Below are 22,500 nucleotides of genomic sequence, written 5' to 3' on the forward strand. Positions count from 1 at the left end.
ATTATGCAATCATTATGCACTGAAGGTCCTAGTCTGTTCTTTCCTAGCAGACCTGGGATTAAAATAGTAAATAGTAAGTGAATAATTCTTAGTACGGTACTTTTTTTTTACTGACTTGTAGTAATGCCTACATCAGTGGGATGCCATAACATTACCATTACCACAGGACAATTTAGATGGTGACAGCAATAATGTCAATCACAGAATCATTAAGTTGAAGTTAAGATCATTTTCTGTAGGGCTGTCCCCGACTCAGAATTCTCAGTCGAATCGGATTTGGCTGTTCAATACCAATATCCAACTATTATTTTTTTCTTTCTTTTTTTATAAGACTATCTGGCAATCAGAAAATCAATTGGCATGAGCTTGTTAGATTTGTTTGTTTAACTGGGACTTAGTTTTACAGTATTAATAGGTTCATTGAGATTGGCAGTCGAATCAGGCTTCTTCAAACAAATCGTCGACTATTTGGGGTCTGTGAGGTCACCCCATTTTTCTGTGATGGTACAAAAATGTCTGTGTTATGTTATCATTGCATCATATGTGACAAAGTCCATGTGATACTTAAGTAGGGCAAAATAAACTAGAAAATAGCTGCAAATAGCCTACTATTTTGACACTATTTGACCCCTGGTTCTGTTATTGTTGTCCCTTGCACCTGCTCCTTACGACTGCATGTTTATTGAGATTGGAAGAAGCATTAAAGGGACATCAACTTAATGTATTTGTTCAGGTCAGGACAGGACAGGACAGAGATATCTTTGTGAGATAGTTCACTTTGGGGTCAAACTCATAGCATAAACAGGAAGAGAAAGACTGACCTTTTCTGTGATGGCTGACCCACAGGAAGTACTTTGTCTTCATAAAAGCGCTTCATAGCAAACCTGTCCAGAGCCTGGTCAGCACTGCAGAAACAGGGATATTTGGTTATCATACAGTAACACACATAGCATGTTCTTTTCTTTATTCACTGCACATTTAATTCCACACAGTACAGCCTATGTCATCACATAATACACAAGTATATTTAAGTATTAAATATTTAATTAAATACAATCCTGCTGCTTTAGTCATGTTATGTCAGCTATACAGTATGTATCGATATCAATATCATAGTTTTTGGACAGGACCCCTTCTGCACCCTTTCATCTATGTTTTTGGTAAATAATGGAACATCTGTATCCAAGTATGGTTATGGTTTCACAACTCGTTCATGTTTCTGACATTTCACTGGTACTAAAGTTCAACATTCGCTGAGTTACAACACCCAAAATAATTTTGGAATTTGAATCATGGCATTATAGCATCCAGAGAATGCGAATGACTTCCCAGACCACAGTGTTAAACTTTTCCCAGGCCAATCAAAATTCAACAACAGGCGGGCTAATCCCATGTGAATCTGACGGGTCTTCTGATTATTAAACAGTTTAAATCAGCGGTTCCCAACCTTTCCAACTCATGGCCCACTAGAAAATCTCAAAAATGTCTGTGACCCACATCTGACCGTAAACAGTAGAGGAGAAATAATGCGTTCTCAGAGCACTTATTTTTGTTACGATAAAAGGAGCTGTCCATCAGCACCCCACAGAAACCAGAAACTAAACGTGAGGGGCTATCTGCAATAGGTTAATTAACAATTCCTTACAAATTAAATGATGGTATCATTCAACAATGGAGAAATGCATTCTCATACATAATAATAATAATTAATCCCCCCCGCCACCCAACGAAGATTGTAATTTTTTTGCAAATGATTTGGCGGCCCACTTGCAATACCTTTGCGGCCTACCAGTGGGCCCCGAGCCACAGGTTGGGAATGGCTGGTTAGATCTTCTTTCTTTCTTTGGTTACGCAATACAATTTCTAATTTGGCATCACTGAAAACAAATCTAGTGAAACAAAGAAAAAATAGAATTATTATGATTGTTATGCTACAGAAAAGGGAGGGCAGTTATAATTTGAATCTTCTGACTCAATGCTTTTTGCCCGTAATTATTACATCAAGCCCTTTTCTCTGGATTTCTCCTGTTGTTCTTTAGCCTCATGCTAACCTGTAGTCTCTCTCTCTCTTTCTCTCTCTCTCTTCAATCTCTCCCTGTTTTCTGTTTTTCTCCAAGTCTACCTTTCGAGACCATTTCAAGAAATTTATCCCAGCATCAGGATAAAGTAGTGATTCATCCTCATGTGGCATCATTGGGCTTTCTGTCTTCTCCCACTGCTCACTGGGGCTCGGCCCTGCATGCTTATAGTTGTGATAATACACCCACCTGGCAGATATGTTGCTGTAATGCATGTATGCTGCCACCACCACTCCAGTTCTGCCACGGTTGCCCTGAAAAGAGATGAATCAAAAAGCTATAAATCACAGGGAGTTGATTTGATCTCACAGTCAGGTGCTGATAGTTGTTGTTATTTTGCATTACCAATGTATTATAATTGCCATGATTCTAAAAAAGTGAATAAATATTGCAACTTTACCATGCATATTTATGAATTAACACATTCACTGCCAGACTTTTTTTTTTACTGTAGTTAGCTTCTGCCAGAGGGGTTTTTTGAGGATTCTGGCTCATCTTTCAAGACCCGAGGATTCTTTTCTGCTAAGATTTTGTGAACACACAATATCTCAAAAGAACTAATAGAATGTGTGCTTTCTCTGTCTAAAAGAGTTAGTTTGTAGAGTTAGTAGTTATGTAAGCATTAGCAGTTGAATACAGCATGGTTTCAGCGTCAGAAAAATTATTCAGAGATAAACGGTTTTTTGTGAAATTCGATAGAACAGTCACTTTAACCATTCATTTTTGGCATCAGTAAGACGTCAGACATCTAAACAATAGTTTTGAACAGTAATTTCCTCCATAACAGCAGGAAACCCCCCTCTGCTTCCAACTCCTCCCTCCGTGGGCGTTCTTCTTGGCTGCAGCGGCCGTCACAAGCTTGTCACCAGTCTCACTGCTTTGCTGCTGCTGCTGCCTGTCTGCGCGGCCGCTGTTTGAGGAAGTCTGGATGGACTCGCTCGCTTCTTGGAGTTTTGGTTGAGAGCTTTGATGAAGCTTTTGCGATTCTGGTCATATTTATGCTGCGTGTTTCAAAGTGTGTTCCACCTGTAATCTATTATGCAAATTTGCAATCCCGCATCGCCAGCAATCAGCGCGAAAACGAAAGCGTTTTCCCCCATCCATTTTCATGAGAATGGCTGCTTTTTGCTTGCCTTCCTCTAGTCAGGAGAGCACTGTCGCCACTTAGTGGGTCGGTGGAATGGGTTGTAAACGTTCGGTGGCTCCAATAATTATATAAGAGATGTAAAAGGGTTAGATGCACATCCCACGGTCAAATTTTTTTTTTTCATTTTTTTGACGTATTAATACGTCATTGGCAGTGAACGTGTTAACAACAACAACAACAACAACAACAACAACAACAACAACAATAATATTAATAATAATAATAATGATAATGATAATGATAATGATAATAATAATATGCATATTTATTTTTGGGGATATTTCTGCATGTAAGAGGGGTATTAAATCTTTGGAGAGGGATTGAATATTTGTTGCTAACTAGTAGTACTGCTAACTATGCTGTATCTTTATTGTGGAGTTGTTCACGCTAAACTCGGCAAACTACATGTCAAGCACATGCTGCTACAGTATGGCACTAAACCGGCTGAATCTTGAATTGCATTAATTTGACACGTCTATCCATCTTCAAAACAAGGAGCACTGTGGAGAATAAGTATGTTCCACATTATAAATATGGCGGTCACATAAACAGCATGGACTGGAAATGATTTGTTGATCTGTGGAAACCCAACACGGGGCTACTTCCTTAGTGACCACCACAACTTCCAACCCCACGCTCTCATCATCACCGTTACTCAACTCCAGTTGTTATGGCAACCGTCTTGTTTGTAACCTCCCCTGTGGGAACAGCTTGAAATGAGGCAGAGAGGCTTAAGTTGCTACGGCGAATGCTTATGTTGCAAAACACAATTAGGGACACAGTGGGGTTAACGGGGAGAATGACGTACTGTTATGTATGGGCCATCGGTCTAGTAGCACAATTTGGACATATTTGTGTGGTTTGTGTGGATGTATTTAGGTGTTATATGAGTGTGGCTGGCCGCAAGAATACAAGGTGTTGCAAGTACGTTTAAGCAATGACAGGACAGTGTTTGTCAATTCAGTGTAACTGCTATTGTTGTGGGTAAAAGGGTACAGATGTGTGGGTCTTTCTTCCTTAATTAGTGTTTTTCTAACTCTTGTCCATTGCAACCTAATCCAAACAACACACACACACACACACACACACACACACACACACACACACACACACACACACACACACACACACGTTCCATAAAATCAGTGTTGCACTCTGACAAATGTTGATTACCATTAAACATTGTACACACACACACACACACACACACACACAATTACAAACAGCAGCAGCCTCAGGGAAGGGAGGGTCTTGAGAAGAGCCTGGCAGCGCCCTCTACTGTCTGGAGACACCTTCATTTTCACCCGTTTGATTGAGTCTCACCTTGTTGTGAATGACGACCACGTTGTGGCTGTCCGCACTCAGCCAGGTGTCCATGGCCTTGCAGATGCTGCAGATCTTGTCCAGCGCTGGAGCATGGTGGTCAGGCCAGCCGAAGTCCAACACCTGCCATAGAGAGAGAGGAGGGGGGGGTGTAAGCTCATTGGTTAGAGTATATATGATAATTTAAGGTCTCTGAAGAGGAGAGGAGAGGAGAGAAGAGAAGAGAAGAGAAGAGAAGAGAAGAGAAGAGAAGAGAAGAGAAGAGAAGAGAAGAGAAGAGAAGAGAAGAGAAGAGAGAAGGCCTACCTTTGGATTGAGCTGGTTGATGTCATAGCGTTTCTCACTGAGATTGAAGAGCTGAGGAAGAAACCAGTAAACACAAAAATTAGTTCCACTCTATATAATAAGGATAGTTTTAATAACTTAATTATCAGAATTATCTTGTTGTCACCAATATTTGCTTTTCTGTCCTTTTTTTGAGAGACAGATAAGGATCACATAGGATAGAGGCACAGAATAACAGACTTTAAACCACTTTCTAAATATGTCACCATTCACACAGCAGGAGCTCAGGTGCAATGAAGTCAAACTGAAAGGAAGCACAGAAAACAAAGCCTTACCAGGTAGTTGTGTCCGTGTTTGGAGCGCAGCATGGAGGCGACCTCGCGCAGGTTGCCAGCGTAGCTGTGCTCCTCCACAGTGCTGGGGAAGGAGACGGAGATGATCCTCTCTGTGATGTACACCAGGTCCACCTCGTACGACTCCTCTAGGGACTGCAGCAGACTGGCACTCCTGTCACAGAGACAGAGAGGGGAACGTTTACCCGTTAACGTGGGTTATTGTGACCGGTAACGCTGCACTAGGCGTTCCACATAGGATTAGCGGCCCTGAAATGGCAACAAGGAGTGACGGTTTGAAATTCTATCTATTCTATCTTCTTCTCTGCTTTAAAGTAAAAAATATATATATTCTTAAAATGTTTATCATGGTTGAATTTTTCATGAAAGTAGCCTAAAATTAAGGATGAATCCATTACCCTCATATTCATTGGGTGATCTCACATCCAAAGTGATGCAATTGCGGTGCCAAAGCATACAAAAATATGCTGTTGTTCAAATACTTAATCCGCAAACGTTATTGTACTGAATGTTCTGAATGTCCCAGATGATGTTCTGGTTCCAAACACAATAGTCTCTTTCAAGTGTCCAAGGAACAAATATCCTAATATGGAGAAGGCAACACAGCACATGAATGTCCACATGGCTTTTCACTGAGGGCATGACATCACTCCATCCCAGAGCGGTTCACGTTTGCCTCTGAAACGTCAGCGCGCCCTGTTGCATTAAACACACGTCATGCTGCTTGGCTTGGGCTGGCTGAGAGCGAAAACAGAGCGAAGAGGGATTGATTCAATAGATAAACAGCAGATTATGAAAATATCCCCACATTCCAGGGAGTGTGTGCGCGCGCGTTGCAGACCAAACAAGATATGACAGTCATTGGTAGGGAATGGAACTGGGAAACTCCAATGTAAAAACGAGTTGAGGTGACGTTTTACCCAATCTGGCTTGTCTGGACTCACATCTTTAACGGGTCAAAAACTGAAAGAGCTGGAAGAGAGGAGGCTCGGATTTCAGGGAGGAGAGATAGAAATGAAATCTCAGTCAGTAACTACTTGTACTCACTCCCATGTCAGTCGAAACTCGAACGCTGAAGTTCGTGCAAAATCCAAACACAGAGCGAGTTAGTAGTTCCATCCATTCCACCTCAACCTTCTTCAAAACTGTTGATGTTAGCCATCTTTGTACAGTTCCAGAAAAGGAATAAAACGTCCACATTTCTCCTCAGCTTGTGCAGCATAAACACAAAATGGGTCAAAACCATGGGTCAAAACGGTGAACATTTACCAAATTTTCCTCCTAGATTTTACTTAACTCATTGAGTGCCAGCCACATTTGGAGAACGGACGCTCCCAGTGCCAGAGTTTCAGAGCGTTTTCAGTGATTTCTCGAGGCCCACAGAATATTGTGTGATATTACTATGTAAACACCGCACACGCACAAAGAACGATGAGACTCTCTTCTATCATCTGCAAAAAAAAGTTTATTGATCCCATTTTCCGTTCTTTAGTTATGAGCCGGAGAAGATAGGCTGTTTTGAGCAAAAAGACACTTTTCAAATTAGAGTTATTCCGCCTTTTGTGAAATGCAGCATTTCAAGCACATTCACTGAGTCTGAAGATAATATTTTCTGATGTAGTGACGTGGTGTAGTTGTGTGGTGCCTGCGTGCCCCACCCCCCTCTCCCCCCCTCAGCTGCAAACTCCTCCCCACACTAACACACAGCCTACACACGCACCCAGTCTATTGCTCCGTTTTTTTGCGCCGGCTCCCAGCGCGACACGGAAATGCCAAACCGGACTGCAGGGAAAGGTTTGGCCCTTCGGCGTCGGTTGCTGCCTTTCTGGCGGCTAATCGTGTGAAGAAACTATGCAGACAGACAGACAGAGGCAGAGGGGCTCAGTTGTGTGCGCGGATTGACTGCTGTTCGCAGCCAACATAAGCTGCAGTCAGAGCCATCTATATGGCTCTGGCTGCAGCATGAGCGGTTTCTCTTTGATCACGGGGGTTTTTCCTGCTGTTTTCCGGACCTTCCTCTAATCTGGAGAGCACTGTCGCCACCTAATGGATCTGTAAAATAGGTTATAGACCTCCAATAGCTACAATATTTGTACAGGAGATGTATCGGGCATTGATCCATGTCCCACCGTCAAAAAACGCAATTGACGACAATCGTCGTCATTGGCACTCTACGTTACTAAAGCAATTGACGATGATTGTCGTCATTGGCACTCAATGAGTTAATGACATTGCTTCAGTCTAGAATACACCAACAGTGGTGGGCTGCATGAACTGTTTGGAAAGATTTGGAGCAGTGAACAATCCAATAGCTTGTAAGAAGGATAAGATGGAACCATGTGGCTCAACTCACTGTGTGTGTGTTTCATTTTCGTTTCGGGTGAGTAAATAATGAACTGAATTTTCATTTTCGAGTGAACTATTCCTTGAAGTTCTTGTGTTGATCTGAGAGAAAAATAAAGCCGAGAGAGAGAAGGAGATCAGGGCGAGAGGATAAGGTTAAGGGAGAGAGGAGATCAGGGCGAGAGGATAAGGTTAAGCAAGAGAGGAGATCAGGGCGAGAGGATAAGGTTAAGCGAGAGAGGAGATCAGGGCGAGAGGATAAGGTTAAGGGAGAGAGGAGATCAGGGCGAGAGGATAAGGTTAAGGGAGAGAGGAGATCAGGGCGAGAGGATAAGGTTAAGGGAGAGAGGAGATCAGGGCGAGAGGATAAGGTTAAGGGAGAGAGGAGATCAGGGCGAGAGGATAAGGTTAAGGGAGAGAGGAGATCAGGGCGAGAGGATAAGGTTAAGGGAGAGAGGAGATCAGGGCGAGAGGATAAGGTTAAGCGAGAGAGGAGATCAGGGCGAGAGGATAAGGTTAAGCGAGAGAGGAGATCAGGGCGAGAGGATAAGGTTAAGGGAGAGAGGAGATCAGGGCGAGAGGATAAGGTTAAGCGAGAGAGGAGATCAGGGCGAGAGGATAAGGTTAAGGGAGAGAGGAGATCAGGGTGAGAGGATAAGGTTAAGCGAGAGAGGAGATCAGGGTGAGAGGATAAGGTTAAGGGAGAGAGGAGATCAGGGCGAGAGGATAAGGTTAAGCGAGAGAGGAGATCAGGGTGAGAGGATAAGGTTAAGGGAGAGAGGAGATCAGGGTGAGAGGATAAGGTTAAGGGAGAGAGGAGATCAGGGCGAGAGGATAAGTTTAAGGGAGAGAGGAGATCAGGGTGAGAGGATAAGGTTAAGGGAGAGAGGAGATCAGGGTGAGAGGATAAGGTTAAGGGAGAGAGGAGATCAGGGTGAGAGGATAAGGTTAAGGGAGAGAGGAGATCAGGGCGAGAGGATAAGGTTAAGGGAGAGAGGAGATCAGGGTGAGAGGATAAGGTTAAGGGAGAGAGGAGATCAGGGTGAGAGGATAAGGTTAAGGGAGAGAGGAGATCAGGGTGAGAGGATAAGGTTAAGCGAGAGAGGAGATCAGGGTGAGAGGATAAGGTTAAGGGAGAGAGGAGATCAGGGCGAGAGGATAAGGTTAAGGGAGAGAGGAGATCAGGGCGAGAGGATAAGGTTAAGGGAGAGAGGAGATCAGGGTGAGAGGATAAGGTTAAGGGAGAGAGGAGATCAGGGTGAGAGGATAAGGTTAAGGGAGAGAGGAGATCAGGGTGAGAGGATAAGGTTAAGCGAGAGAGGAGATCAGGGTGAGAGGATAAGGTTAAGGGAGAGGTGTCCAGACTACAGCATAGTTCCCACATGTGTCAACTTGTGAGTAGGCCCTGAGAAGATTGCTCATACGTCTGGGACAGAGCTCTACTACACAAATAACCTGCTCTGTACATCTGGACCCACTCAAAACTTGCTTACTGGAATGTATTCATCAGCAAGCAATACAGGAGAAATTGATATGTCACACATGCTCTCTCTCTACTGTAGCACAGCAACATCTTACTTTAAAATGTGGCCTGAAGAATGTGCTGTTTCTCATGACATACAGGGAAGTTGTCTGTGATTCGCCTCCCAAACCAATCAATTGTCGTTGTTATTTTTCAGTTTTACTCGCAGCAACTGCCTCTGTGCCTCTCCCTGTCTTTTTCGCCCGATAGCTTCCGCCTCTCTCCCTTTCCCTATAGCCCTTTTCCCACATGCGCTTTGTACCGCAAAATGACCGGAACGTGGTCAAATGGCTGCATGTGGGAAAGGCACCGTGCCGGTATAAGCGCGACCCCGTCGTCGCGGCCATTTCACCAGTTTTGAGCAAGTCAGAAGAGCGGTATGCCGCGATAGACAGACAGGTGAGAAAGGGGTCCAGTCATTTTCCGCTATCAGTGGGCTGTGACTTCGCGGACCAGGTTGCAATGCACACAGTAGACAGTCCAACACCAAATACACAGCTGATTGTTCGATATTCCCCTGGTGTTGCGTACCACCAAAGGATTATTGCCAGTCGCAAACGCGCTTCCAGTGGTTTTCGCCACCGGGTGATCTTGCGTGCGGGTCGGACCAGACTCAGCACGTAGTCGAACGGACGCTTCCATTCCACGTCGTCAAAATTGCTCAGAGCATCTTCCCAAAATAAATTCCCTCCTGGTCTCTCTCGCTTCCAGACGGCTCTAGTCTCACGCAGCAGCGCAGAGGTACATAACACTGTCATGATCTGTCCCCGGCGAACATGAATCTGTTTCTGTTCGCACGTATATCCCTTTTTCGCCTTAATTTGTCTGCGTCGCTGTCTACGTTTGAGGAAAAAGCGCATCAGCAATATTATCAAAAGAGTGGACGCCGGCTCCATGTGTGTTTGTTGTTGTTTTCTGACTGGCCTCAGTGGCCTGCAGCACAGACCCCAGGCCACTCTCCCCCGCCCCCCGCCCCCCCGCCCCCCGCCCGCTCCGCCGCACCCCACCCCACCCCCCAACATACCGGCTATTTGACGACTAGATTCTCACATGCGAACGTTGAGGTGTGAAGGGAAATTCAGGGAAATGTCCGATATTGACTTACAGGTAATTTTCCGGTACGCATGTGGGAAAAGGGCTTATGTCTCTTTACTTCTCTTTGTCCCTCCATCTCTCTCTCTCTCTCTCTCTCTCTCTCTCCCTCTCTGCATATGCATGTCTTTCCCCCCTGGGGGCAGTCAGGGCCAATACAGAGCTGTGGTTTGGTCCTCTTCCAGATCCACCAGGCCAGCATGCAGTGACTGACCGAGTGGAGCAGCGCCAACCTGCTTCTCATCAGTCGAGAGAGATGAAGCGATTGCCTTTTTCTGCATTATCGTCTTTGACGAACGCCGCGTTATCGCCACACGCTCAATTTCGTCGCTGCAGTGATCGCATTTGTGTATTTGGACGAACACCAACTGGGAACCGTGAATGTTCTACCTGAGAAACCTGAGACATGAGTTCAAATGGCATTAGGTTTAAAAAAGATATACTCTGGGTTAATAAGGAAATTACACAAGCAGCGCTTCTGGGTTTGAGCGTTTAATGCCAGGTGTTTCATACATGAAAAGCACACACACACACACACATGCACGCACACGCACACATAGTCACACGCATTCACACACACACACACACATGCACGCACACGCACACACACACACATGCACGCGCAGTCACACACACACACACACGCACGCACACACAGTCACACACACACACACACACACACACATGCACGCACACACGCGCAGTCACACACACACACACACACACACACGCACACACGCAGTCACACACACACACACACACACACACACACACAACACACACACAGTCTCTCCGATTTAAATACTCAGACTTCCCTCCCTGCCCACAGTCTGCTGGCTGCCTCACCCTGCTCTTATCGGGGAAGAATAACGCCAGTCTTGTAGTACTTCCTGTTTGGTGGATACCTGCCAGTCTTGTAGTACTTCCTGTTTGGTGGATACCTGCCAGTCTTGTAGTACTTCCTGTTTGGTGGATACCTGCAAGTCTTGTAGTACTTCCTGTTTGGTGGATACCTGCCAGGCTTGTAGTACCTCCTGTTTGGTGGATACCTGCCAGTCTTGTAGTACTTCCTGTTTGGTGGATACCTGCCAGTCTTGTAGTACTTCCTGTTTGGTGGATACCTGCCAGTCTTGTAGTACTTCCTGTTTGGTGGATACCGGCCAGTCTTGTAGTACTTCCTGTTTGGTGGATACCTGCCAGGCTTGTAGTACTTCCTGTTTGGTGGATACCTGCCAGTCTTGTAGTACTTCCTGTTTGGTGGATACCTGCCAGTCTTGTAGTACTTCCTGTTTGGTGGATACCTGCCAGTCTTGTAGTACCTCCTGTTTGGTGGATACCTGCCAGTCGTGTAGTACTTCCTGTTTGGTGGATACCTGCAAGTCTTGTAGTACTTCCTGTTTGGTGGATACCTGCCAGGCTTGTAGTACTTCCTGTTTGGTGGATACCTGCCAGTCTTGTAGTACTTCCTGTTTGGTGGATACCTGCCAGTCTTGTAGTACTTCCTGTTTGGTGGATACCTGCCAGTCTTGTAGTACCTCCTGTTTGGTGGATACCTGCCAGTCGTGTAGTACTTCCTGTTTGGTGGATACCTGCAAGTCTTGTAGTACTTCCTGTTTGGTGGATACCTGCCAGGCTTGTAGTACTTCCTGTTTGGTGGATACCTGCCAGTCTTGTAGTACTTCCTGTTTGGTGGATACCTGCCAGTCTTGTAGTACTTGCTGTTTGGTGGATACCTGCCAGTCTTGTAGTACTTCCTGTTTGGTGGATACCTGCCAGTCTTGTAGTACTTCCTGTTTGGTGGATACCTGCCAGTCTTGTAGTACTTCCTGTTTGGTGGATACCTGCCAGTCTTGTAGTAATTCCTGTTTGGTGGATACCTGCCAGTCTTGTAGTACTTCCTGTTTGGTGGATACCGGCCAGTCTTGTAGTACTTCCTGTTTGGTGGATACCTGCCAGTCTTGTAGTACTTCCTGTTTGGTGGATACCTGCCAGTCTTGTAGTACTTCCTGTTTGGTGGATACCTGCCAGTCTTGTAGTACTTCCTGTTTGGTGGATACCTGCCAGTCTTGTAGTACCTCCTGTTTGGTGGATACCTGTGGTTTCTCAAGGATAAATGATGTAGACGTCGACTGCATTGTGGGGGTGGTTTAGTTGTAAATAAGCAAAATCCAGTGTACGCGAAACTCATACATGACAGAAATAAAGTTTGAACCAAACTTATTTGATAATCGCTGTCTTTAGTTAAACTTTAATCAAAAACATGTGCGGTTAAATACAAATTTTTCATGCACAAACACAGCATGGTATTTGTCAAATTGGAGTTGATAAAGGTTAGATTAACCTCATATCTAATCTAAAGAAACATGGAAAATAAGCTTAACTACCGCCAACTTGATTTCTCAAGTCATAAATCTACAGCTGTAGATGGCAGTGGCGAATCAGATGTTCAACTGTTTGTTTTACCTCTCTTTGCGATGGAGTACAACCCTAACTCAGCGTTGGTAGAGATGTCCAAGATGAACTATTGTGGTGTCGTCTTGTCAAGTCAAACAAATTAATGACACAACTGACACCATCTGTGATTCAATGGGGATTAGGGGAGGAGGAAAACCGTCTGCTCCAACAAAACATTGGGGTCCAGTTCAGTTGCGGGTCTTGTTGCTGTACTCATTCCCTAGATAAGATCCGCAAATATCATACTAGCTCTTGAGTTTTAAATTGAAATGAGTCATATCTCAGACTGAAAGGAAGGAAAAGGCATTTCGCTGCTTAGTACTTGTTTCACCTCCATTATCTTTGGCAAAGAAACAAGGGAGTTTTGTTCCTCAAATAGGCCGGCAAATAAACCCAACTGAAGCCTTTTATGGATGACTTGCAGTTATCAGTAAACATTCATGTCGTGCTGTCCCGTGCTCCATGTGAAAACACAATGCCTTTAGAGGAGAGGAGAGGAGTGGAGAGGAGAGGAGAGGAGAGGAGAGGAGAGGAGAGGAGAGGAGGGGAGAGGAGAGGAGAGAGGAGAGGAGTGGAGTGGAGGAGAGGAGTGGAGAGGAGAGGGGAGGAGGGGAGAGGAGGGGAGTGGAGGAGAGGGGAGGAGGGGAGAGGAGAGGAGAGGAGAGGAGGGGAGAGGAGAGGAGAGGAGAGGAGAGGAGAGGAGAGGAGAGGAGAGGAGAGGAGAGGAGAGAGGAGAGGAGAGGAGAGGAGAGGAGTGGAGTGGAGTGGAGTGGAGTGGAGGAGATGTTGCTCAATATCCTACCTTGAAGGTCGGCGCCGTGACTCCATGCTTTTGGAGGATTTTGTTGAGCCCTGCAACAACAAAACATAAGAACTTTATCATTAAACTGTATCCCATGCTTCATAAGACAAACATTGCTTTCAGAAATTGAAAAGACGTCAAAGCACAGAGGTTTCACAGAGGTTATTTGTCTGGAAAAACAGTGTATTTGAAGAACCCCCTGAACCCCCTAATAGTTCTTCATTGGTTTTATGGTGTATAAATAGTTCCACATAGGATCTCAAATAGTTCATCATAGACCTTTGGAACCACATTGCTGACTAATATAAGTTCAACTTTTGCTAACACATGTTAAATCTCCAGCATATTGTCTCAATAGTTTCTAAATGGGAAATTGACAGATTGGTAAACGAGGCAGCTTGGTAGATGAAGGATTACTGATTCAATGCCAAGTCATGCCAGTGCTCAACATTGCCGAAATGACTCAGAGCAAGGCCATTCATAACTCATGTATGTGCATCAATCTGCTCAATGACAGCTATTGAAATGGAGACTGTGATACAACGCAGAGGGCAGCAGTTGCATGTCATTTGTCATTGTATCTGCCCTTCTCAAAAGACACCCACGCACAGTGAGTGGACACCAAACACCTTCCCAATATTGAGTAGCATCACATGTGAGGTGGCTGTAACAGGTGAGGCATCACAGCTTTCAGCAGGCTTCACCTGGTCAGTATGTTTCAGATTGTGTACATTCAGTTTCTATATAGGAGCTAGTGTATATATTTGGGGTGCAGTTCTAAGCTGGTGCCATGCAGTACCACGTGAGGACGGTCTCAGAAAGCAGAGCAGAGAGGCCCCAGCAGAGGAAGTGTCGTTGAAGGTGATTGACTGTGCTTGGCTCCAGTGTGCCTGGCATGCCTGCCCCCCCCCCCCCCTGCCGCTCCAGGAGGGGTCAGAGGTCATGTGGACTTGTTCACTCCCCCGAGGTGCGCGGCTCACATGAGCACAGGAGGGGGGGCTGTTATCCATCATCATCCATTAGATCACACCGACTGGCTAACCACCAGTGTCAAGAGCAGCGTGCACGGAGTTCAACACGCTCCTCTCTCTGAACTTCTGACTGTCTTTCAATGTCATGTCCACATGAAAAACACCAGGACAACACCTAGACCTAGTGTCAATCACCTGCGTTAGGCCTATTTAAATAGCTGCATTTATAGAGCGCTTTTATCCAAAGTGCTTTACAATATGGCTACATTCACCCACTCACGCGCACATTCATACACCGATGGCGGCAAGCTGTCATGCTGGCACCACCATTGGGAGCAATGTGGGGTATCTTGCCCAAGGACACTTCGACATGCCGGAGGAGCCGGGGATCGAACCACCGACCTCTTTTATCCAAAGCGATTAGTGGCCAACCTGCTCTACCTCCTGCGTTACAGCAGCCGCCTGTTTATGAATGAATAAACATACATCGCGCACACACACGCACGCACGCACGCACGCACGCACACACACACACACACACACACACACACACACACACACACACACACACACACACACACACACACACACACACACACACACACACACACACACACACACACACACACACACACACACACACACACACACAGGATGATACAGTGTTTGCCTTTCTCCTATTCTGGCCCAGTAAAGCCAGTTGTACACTTTTCCCATCATGCCTCTTCTCACATCTGACGACTCCAGCGTTCACATGAGACCGCGGCCCGACGGAGGCCACACAAAGCAAATCCCCCCTTCTGCTCTGTGTGTGTGTGTTGGCCTAAACGTTTCAGCATGCTGTGTCGCGGGAGGAGGACAGAGATGAATGAGAGGGATGGCCTGAGAGAGGGCGGGCCAGAGACACAGACATGCCCATTGCACTAATTGTGCATTCAAGTCAGGAAAAGCTCCAAAAATGGTTTTGGGTGCCTCTTAAACGCTCCGCTGTCAGCTGATCAAAGTAGGGATTTTTCGGGCGCGAGGCTAAACACGTCTGCACAATGCTCAAGTCTGCTAGCAGGGGTCAACACGGCACTGCCAAGTTAACCAGCGCGCGCAAACAAAGAAACATAACGTGCTAATTACAGATGCCTGAGAGATGCTATAAGGCAGATGGGGTTGGTGTGGTGCTGGGAACATGGCAGTCAAATCATGGATTTTGCTTTTAATTAGTCCAAAGTGGTAAAGAGTAAAGAGAGTCAAGCTAAAGAGTGTTTTATGAGCCATACTATTTAAGTGAAAATGCAACCATCTGGCCAAATAAAAGCATTTCCACAAAACGTCAATCGAGAATAAGAAGAAGAACTTTCGCTGTGGTTTCACTGATCCCCCCCCTTCATTCAACAAGGGCTTCTCTTCTCGTGATGCTCATTGATGCTGTGCTTGTGCTGTGCAGTGTTTTGTACACAGCACTCTTTGTTAGCTATGAATGAATTATGTGCAACATCATTCAACTGTTGATTATTTCTCTAGACCCATAAGATTTGTGAAGTATCTTCTTAACTGCACTGCGAGCAAGAAGCAACCATCGTGTGTATTTCTCGACTTTAGATCTTATATTCCCAATGCCACAGCTTTCAAGTGGACTGAGAGTGACGTTAGCGTAAATCATTCTGTGTATTCCTAAACACCGATGTGCACCCTCTTTCCTTCGGGAACTAGAAAGGGGGGGGGGGGGGGGGGGGGCATGCGAGGTAGGGGGGTGAGGAGGAGGTGGGAACAGGAGTGGGGGGTCCCCCTGCAGGCCTGTTTCCTGATGAAAACCATCTGGGGAGGTTGACTTTACGAGCAGGCCTTACAAATTAACCATCAGAGAGAGAGAGAGAGAGAGAGAGAGAGAGAGAGAGAGAGAGAGAGAGAGAGAGAGAGGGAGGAGGGAGGGAGGGACAAACGGAGAGAGGGAACAAGAGACATGGGGGGCTGGTAAAAGTTTGCCAGGGAGAGAGAGAGAGAAACATTTCATGACGAATAAGAAAAAAGGCAGGCATGAAGGAGCGGACATGAGAAAAGTGGAAGTTACAGGACTCATGTCGACTATCTATCCATCCCTCCATCTGTAGAGAGATACATCCATCCATCCATCCATCCATCCACCCCCCCACACCCGCCTCTTGCGTCCTACCTTCCTGAAAAGGTAGCCGGTACTCCAGCGCCATGCCCCCCTCAGAGAGGAGAGGCGTCTTCTCAAAGAGCCTCCGTGGTTCATCTTTGGAGAGCTCCTTCCCTCTCTCTCTCTGCCTCTCTACTCCTCTCTCTCTCTCTGCCTCTCTACTCCTCTCTCTCTCTCTCTCTCTCTCTCTCTCTCTGGGCTTCCTCTGACAAACCTCTTCCTTCTCTCTCTGACAGCGCAGGAGGAGGAGGAGGAGGAGGAGAAGAAGAAGGGGAAGCAGAAGAGGGAGAAGAAAAAAACCCGAGGGCTCTATTTTGGGCAGGGCCACCGCATGCTCAGGACTCGTCCACAGCAGTGTGTTTGTCCACTGTGTTTTCTCTCCTTCTCTCTCTCTCGCTCTCTTCCTCTGTCTCCCCTCCCACTGTTAGCCCTATCTCATTATCGCTCACCCCCCCCCCCATATATATTCTACTTCTCCCTCCCTCTCACAGCACTGCTAAGACTCTAAACTCTGTTCCTTCATCATCAGCTGATTATCTCTTCATCACTATTTCTCTTAACCCATGCCTGGTCAAGTGCGTTTTTGTAAAAAAAAAAAAAAAAAGTGTGTGTGAGTGTGTGTGTGTGTGTGTGTGTGTGTGTGTGTGTGTGTGTGTGTGTGTGTGTGTGTGTGTGTCTTATTGCTGTTATGGCCGTTAACCGTTATTTACCGATGTCAATCTGTATAAAAAACAGTTTCTATGAACATCATCGCATTCTGTACATACTGAAAAACACATGTAAACACTGTGAATTTGGAAAAAGTAATGTCTTACAGTACTTCCCAAAACATTTGGGAAAGCCCATAAATCATAGTTCACACTTTTTCCACGTAATTTATTTTTCAGGATTTCATTCATAACTGTAATCTACAGTATGCTGACATCACGAAGAACTATCAAATGTCTACCCCATTTCAACCAATCATACCACGACATGGTAGCTGTCAATCAATCTTCATTTCGAGGAGAAAATTCTGTGCAGGCAAGATAGCCGCCTAGTGCTTGTAACCTGGGCAGAATTTCTAGCCCATAAATGTTAATATACTTGGCCAATAAGTATGTAACATACAAAATAAAACTAACTGTAATATCTTAATTTGATGGAGAATGCAAAGGACATGTAATTGGTTCATTAAACTCGCAGGAATATTGTATTTACCGCGGCTCTTTACGCGGCTAGTCGACGCTCCAAGCCGGCAGGCAGCACTCTTGCCTCTGCGTATCCGCACGGAAGCAGCCGGCTGCCCGGGTTCTATGCGGAACCCACTGGCGTAGGGGCAGAACACGCCATACAAGCGCCAGGATTGGCCAACGTGAACTCCAGTCCCCAGAACGGTGCAATCAAATCATCCACACGCTATGTCCCGCCTCACGACCCTGTTCCACTTCCAGTCAAAGCAATGTTTCTTTTCACTCGGATACGTCATCACAGACGCTGAGATGTCACTTCAGCTCGTCTTTCAATATGTACAGTAAATGTGTAAATACGCTACACAGGATTGTAAACAAAGGCTTATCTGCACTGTACTCGCCTGTTTCTCTTGCTGTCTGTATGTTCTTTGCTGTCTGTCATGACAGAGATGCAAATAAAAGGAGGGCAGGCAAATGGTCAAGAACGTGTGATTTGTCAAGGAGGGTCATTCTAGATAAGTTATTTTGTGCTTCGTGAAACTTCCGAGATTGTCATGGTAAGTTCTTACTCCAAAGGGAACAAATATCCACTGTGAATTCATGTAAAATCTTCACCAAAACAATTGTTGGATGTCAGACAACTTTCAGTTCTATCAATATCAGTCTCTCCAGAACTCATACCTAGATTTTAATTCCTAATTCAACAAAGTATGAAAAGCGTAAAAACGAGTGGACAAAGCAAAGAGATAGAAAAACAGCAAAGGCTAAAGCGATGCAGTGAGGCGAGTGCGGCTCATCTGGTCATGAGACAAATCTTTTTGATGCTCGGGGGCGCTGAAGCATGGTCAAACATCTCCAAGACGTCAGAGTAACCACACGGCTAATGCCCATGACCAGGCACAGCAGCTGCAGACACCCGCACGTACCCACACACACACGTACACGTACACGTACACGTACACACACACACACACACACACACACACACACACACACACACACACACACACACACACACACACACACACACACACACACACACTTATAATGATGGTGTGGTTCAGTTGGGGCACAGGCCAAATTATGCTCTGAGATGGAAACTCATGAGCTGTGCAACGGACTGTGTCTGATATGAGGCTCACAGGGTTGGGAATACATGTATTCAGAATACAGTATTTAAAATAAAAAAATATGAGTAACTGTATTCCATTACAGTTCAATTTGAATTGGTGGTATTCTCAATACAGTCACTTTCTTTAAAAATAGAATACTTGAGTTTGTTTTGTTTCATTTGCTGTAAAATTCATACGAAGCACGCAAATAGTGCATGCGCAGTGTACCTGCCTGCCAACATGTTTAACATGTAATGCTTTAAACCGAAACCGAAACCTAAAATCTAAAAAAACTGGGACTGGGAGCAGTTTAAAATAACAAGTCTTCAGATAATATTTTGCCATCTTTATCTTCAGATTCAGTTTGTGTTCTAGTGAAGAGTAAATCCACTTTGCTATATTTTAATATTTAATGTTTGTGTCTAATGTGTTTTACTCTAAACATTTTTACATTAACTTGATGCTGTTTGCTGTGGAAATTAAAGAACGGGTAAAGGAAGACTGAAGACTTTTTTCTCTGGTGAATTCCATTTTTCTTTAAACAGTATCAGTTGCAGGACAAAATACACCACGTTTGTGTTTACATACTTGCATAACCTTTCCTCTGAAGACAGTAACAAGGTCATTCCTAACTAAGCTAAGCAAGTGTTTCTACATGCAGAGTGAGCCAGGCAAACGGGCTCAGCAAGACTATTTTGAAGTACTAGAAATCTAGGTGGAGACTAGAGATGATGCGCCATGGCTGCCTGTTCCGCGGGCTCGCAGACGCTGCGCGGGCTCGCAGACGCAGCTTGCCCGCTGTGTGGCCTCGCCCGCTTTGCGGCCTCACCTGCTCTATTGGCATGCGCAGCGCACAATTGTTCAACTGCGCATTTAGTTGCTCGAGTGACATCTCAACTGCCCGAGTGACATCACAGTTGGGCAATTCACAGTTGAGCAAACGTGTCCCTGTGCAACTGTGTGCCATCGGCTCATACTACATAACAGTTGCTCGAGTGACATCACTGATGACATCACAACTGCCCGAGTGACATCACAGTTGATGTATTCAGTATTCACAAGAGATAATCTCAATACTGTTTTTTTTGTGTACTATCAGTTGTCCTTTCTGTACACTGAATCAAGTGAAGAATAACAAAGGAAATGTCTATAAAAGCAGGCACACACACACACACACACACACACACACACACACACACACACAAATGGGTGATTTAGTGTTTATTTGTGTTCTTGTGGAGAAAGTGGGTGGTAACCCTAAATGAGTAACATGATCCTTCCTTTCCCAGACTAAATATAAATGGCAGGAGGTTGTGTCATAGACAGAGTGAGGCTGATGGATTACACAAACACAGCAAGCAACAAGAAGGAAAACATGTCAAGTCTATACGTATACTGGAGTTTGTTTCGGCTAACCACCGTGTCCGTTGTGTGTGCATGTGTGTGTGTAAGTAAGAGCATGTGCTTTGTGCGTGTCAACATCCTCTGTCTGAAGCTGTCATCGGCGATAACACTGTGCGTTATAACACCCAACTGTACCCGAGTCTCACCACCCATATCTGTCTAACATCCAAACTAATAATGCAGTGTTATGGGTAATATCAATGACATCAGTTCAAAACTAGCTTGATATTCAGACTGAATGGCGTGTCCCCACTTCCCGACCGGTATGCAAGAATGAAGCAAAAACATCTTGTTTCAGCGAGCTCAGCTGTGACGTCATTTGGGACCAGAGCCGTGCCGGCGTGTGACGGATGGCAGAGAGTGGCTGTCACAGGTGTCAGTCAACCCTTTCTATATCAATATCTATATATATATATCTATATCAAATAACTCATTAAAAACAAACATCTGAATTTGCAATTTAACATAGATCAGTGTGATATGAAGTACCTAAAATGACAGAAGCCATCTTTGGAAAAATGTATCTGATGTGTACTTTGATTATTATTTTTTTGGCTCATGTCCCCAGCCAGGATTTAAGACCTATATGCACACAAGGGGGCTGGCTCCAGATGTTTTGGCTTCACTTTTGAGGAGCTGTCATGACATCCATATTATATACTATAAGATAAGTTACCGGTACTGCAGCCAGTAGTCTCTACATCCACCGTTAGCCAGTGTACTGACCATCTTGATAACTTAATTTGGTAACTTTTTGACGAAAACAATATTTTGGTTAAGGGAGTGATTTTAGCAAAGCTAATTTGATCACAACACAAATGAAAAACCACTGCACGAATGGTTGAAACTTTAGTCCCGCCCACAAAGGCACAGACTGGCTCAATTGTTTCATTGAATCACTCGCATAATCTGAAGAGTGGGCGGGACACGATTCAGGAGTCTGCCACCTGGCCATAGCTCAAAATTCTATCTGTTCTAATAAGACATTTCACAGTGCCATAATATTTCACATTTTCATATTACCAACATTTTGTTTTGTTGCTGTTTGGCTTGATGATGAACTTGACAACCTCCTCCAGAACGTCGTCAAATAGTTGCTGGGCAGGTTCAAGCCCCAGTGATAGCAAGCAACCACACTGCTGAAGTGTCCTAGCCTAGGGCAGAGGTTTTCAACGTCTGACACTGTGGGCCTCCCCTTGGCCCTCGGACAAGCCTGGAACCCTGCGCGGTTTCCTTGTCTGGTTTCACTTAATTCCTAGATGCCTGATATATTGCTATTTGACTTCAGACTACGGTATATCAAATACATAAAAAGGTCTGCTGAAGGCATTTATTTGTTTCTGACTCTGACTCACACATTTCAGCTATTCTATGTCATCTCCTTTTGTAATAACTAAAGTCATATTTATTCACTTCCATTCACCGAGCCTCCCTAACCCTAACCCTAACCCTCCCACTTTGAAAACCTCTGTGCTAGGGCGTTGAAACCCTGAAAGCTACAGGGGCACTGCTTTGTAGCTAAACCCTGACCTCTGACCTCTGTCAGGGATGAATTAAGTATCACATTACATTTCACTGAGGATCCAGCGTTTTTGGTCAGAAATCACCAGCCAATCACACAGTGACGGGCCTTCAGTCACGAGCCAATCACACAGTGACGGGCCTGCAGTCACCAGCTAATCACACAGTGACGGGCCTTCAGTCACGAGCTAATCACACAGTGACGGGCCTTCAGTGTCCAGTCAGAAACAGTCAGGGAAATGGGTCTAATGGGACCGAATCAGCCTTGGTGTAGCTGCTTGGCTTGCTTCCCAGTAAAGAAATCCCTGTTTGACTTGTTTTAGCTGGGAAAACTCCGCTTCAACTATTCAGTCCAGTAGACCGCTAGTCAAGGCTCATAGAAACGTGACATGGACCATCTTACAGTATATATACATATACTACAGTATAATAAGAACATCCTATCTGTGGGATACTATAGTCGGGTTTCCATCCACCTGTTCTTATGTGAAATTTCAATTTGCGCATAAAGAATCTCAGTGGAAACGCTGCAAAATTCGAAAAAACCTCCAAATATCGCAAAAAAGTTTTCACGCTTGAGGGAGGTGGAAAAGTCGGCTGTATCGATAAAAGGAAAATGCGATATGTGCAGTGGAAACAGATTAAGCGATATTCTGTTACGCAGATACGCACTTTGCTTTGATCTCTGCAAAACATGACATGTCGGCGTACACTACACAATAGGGTTACACACTTGTAAGGTAAATAATGTTAAATAAGCAGCACAATT

General features: G+C 45.0%; 1 protein-coding gene across 1 annotated transcript in view; it reads right to left on the reverse strand.

Moving 5' to 3' along the window:
* tns1b (tensin 1b) overlaps positions 1 to 22,500 on the reverse strand; it is a gene marked incomplete at its 5' end in the record, with an annotated part of 254,067 nt that overhangs the window by 81,737 nt on the left and 149,830 nt on the right. The window contains 6 exons of the mRNA XM_083641496.1: positions 822 to 905; positions 2,268 to 2,332; positions 4,549 to 4,671; positions 4,855 to 4,905; positions 5,169 to 5,340; positions 13,400 to 13,449. Coding sequence (XP_083497622.1) covers positions 822 to 905; positions 2,268 to 2,332; positions 4,549 to 4,671; positions 4,855 to 4,905; positions 5,169 to 5,340; positions 13,400 to 13,449 — 545 coding nt within the window. The remainder of the gene's footprint in view (positions 1 to 821; positions 906 to 2,267; positions 2,333 to 4,548; positions 4,672 to 4,854; positions 4,906 to 5,168; positions 5,341 to 13,399; positions 13,450 to 22,500) is intronic.

This window comes from Poromitra crassiceps (genome assembly GCF_964638095.1).
Source record: "Poromitra crassiceps genome assembly, chromosome: 8".
Taxonomy (NCBI): domain Eukaryota; kingdom Metazoa; phylum Chordata; class Actinopteri; order Beryciformes; family Melamphaidae; genus Poromitra; species Poromitra crassiceps.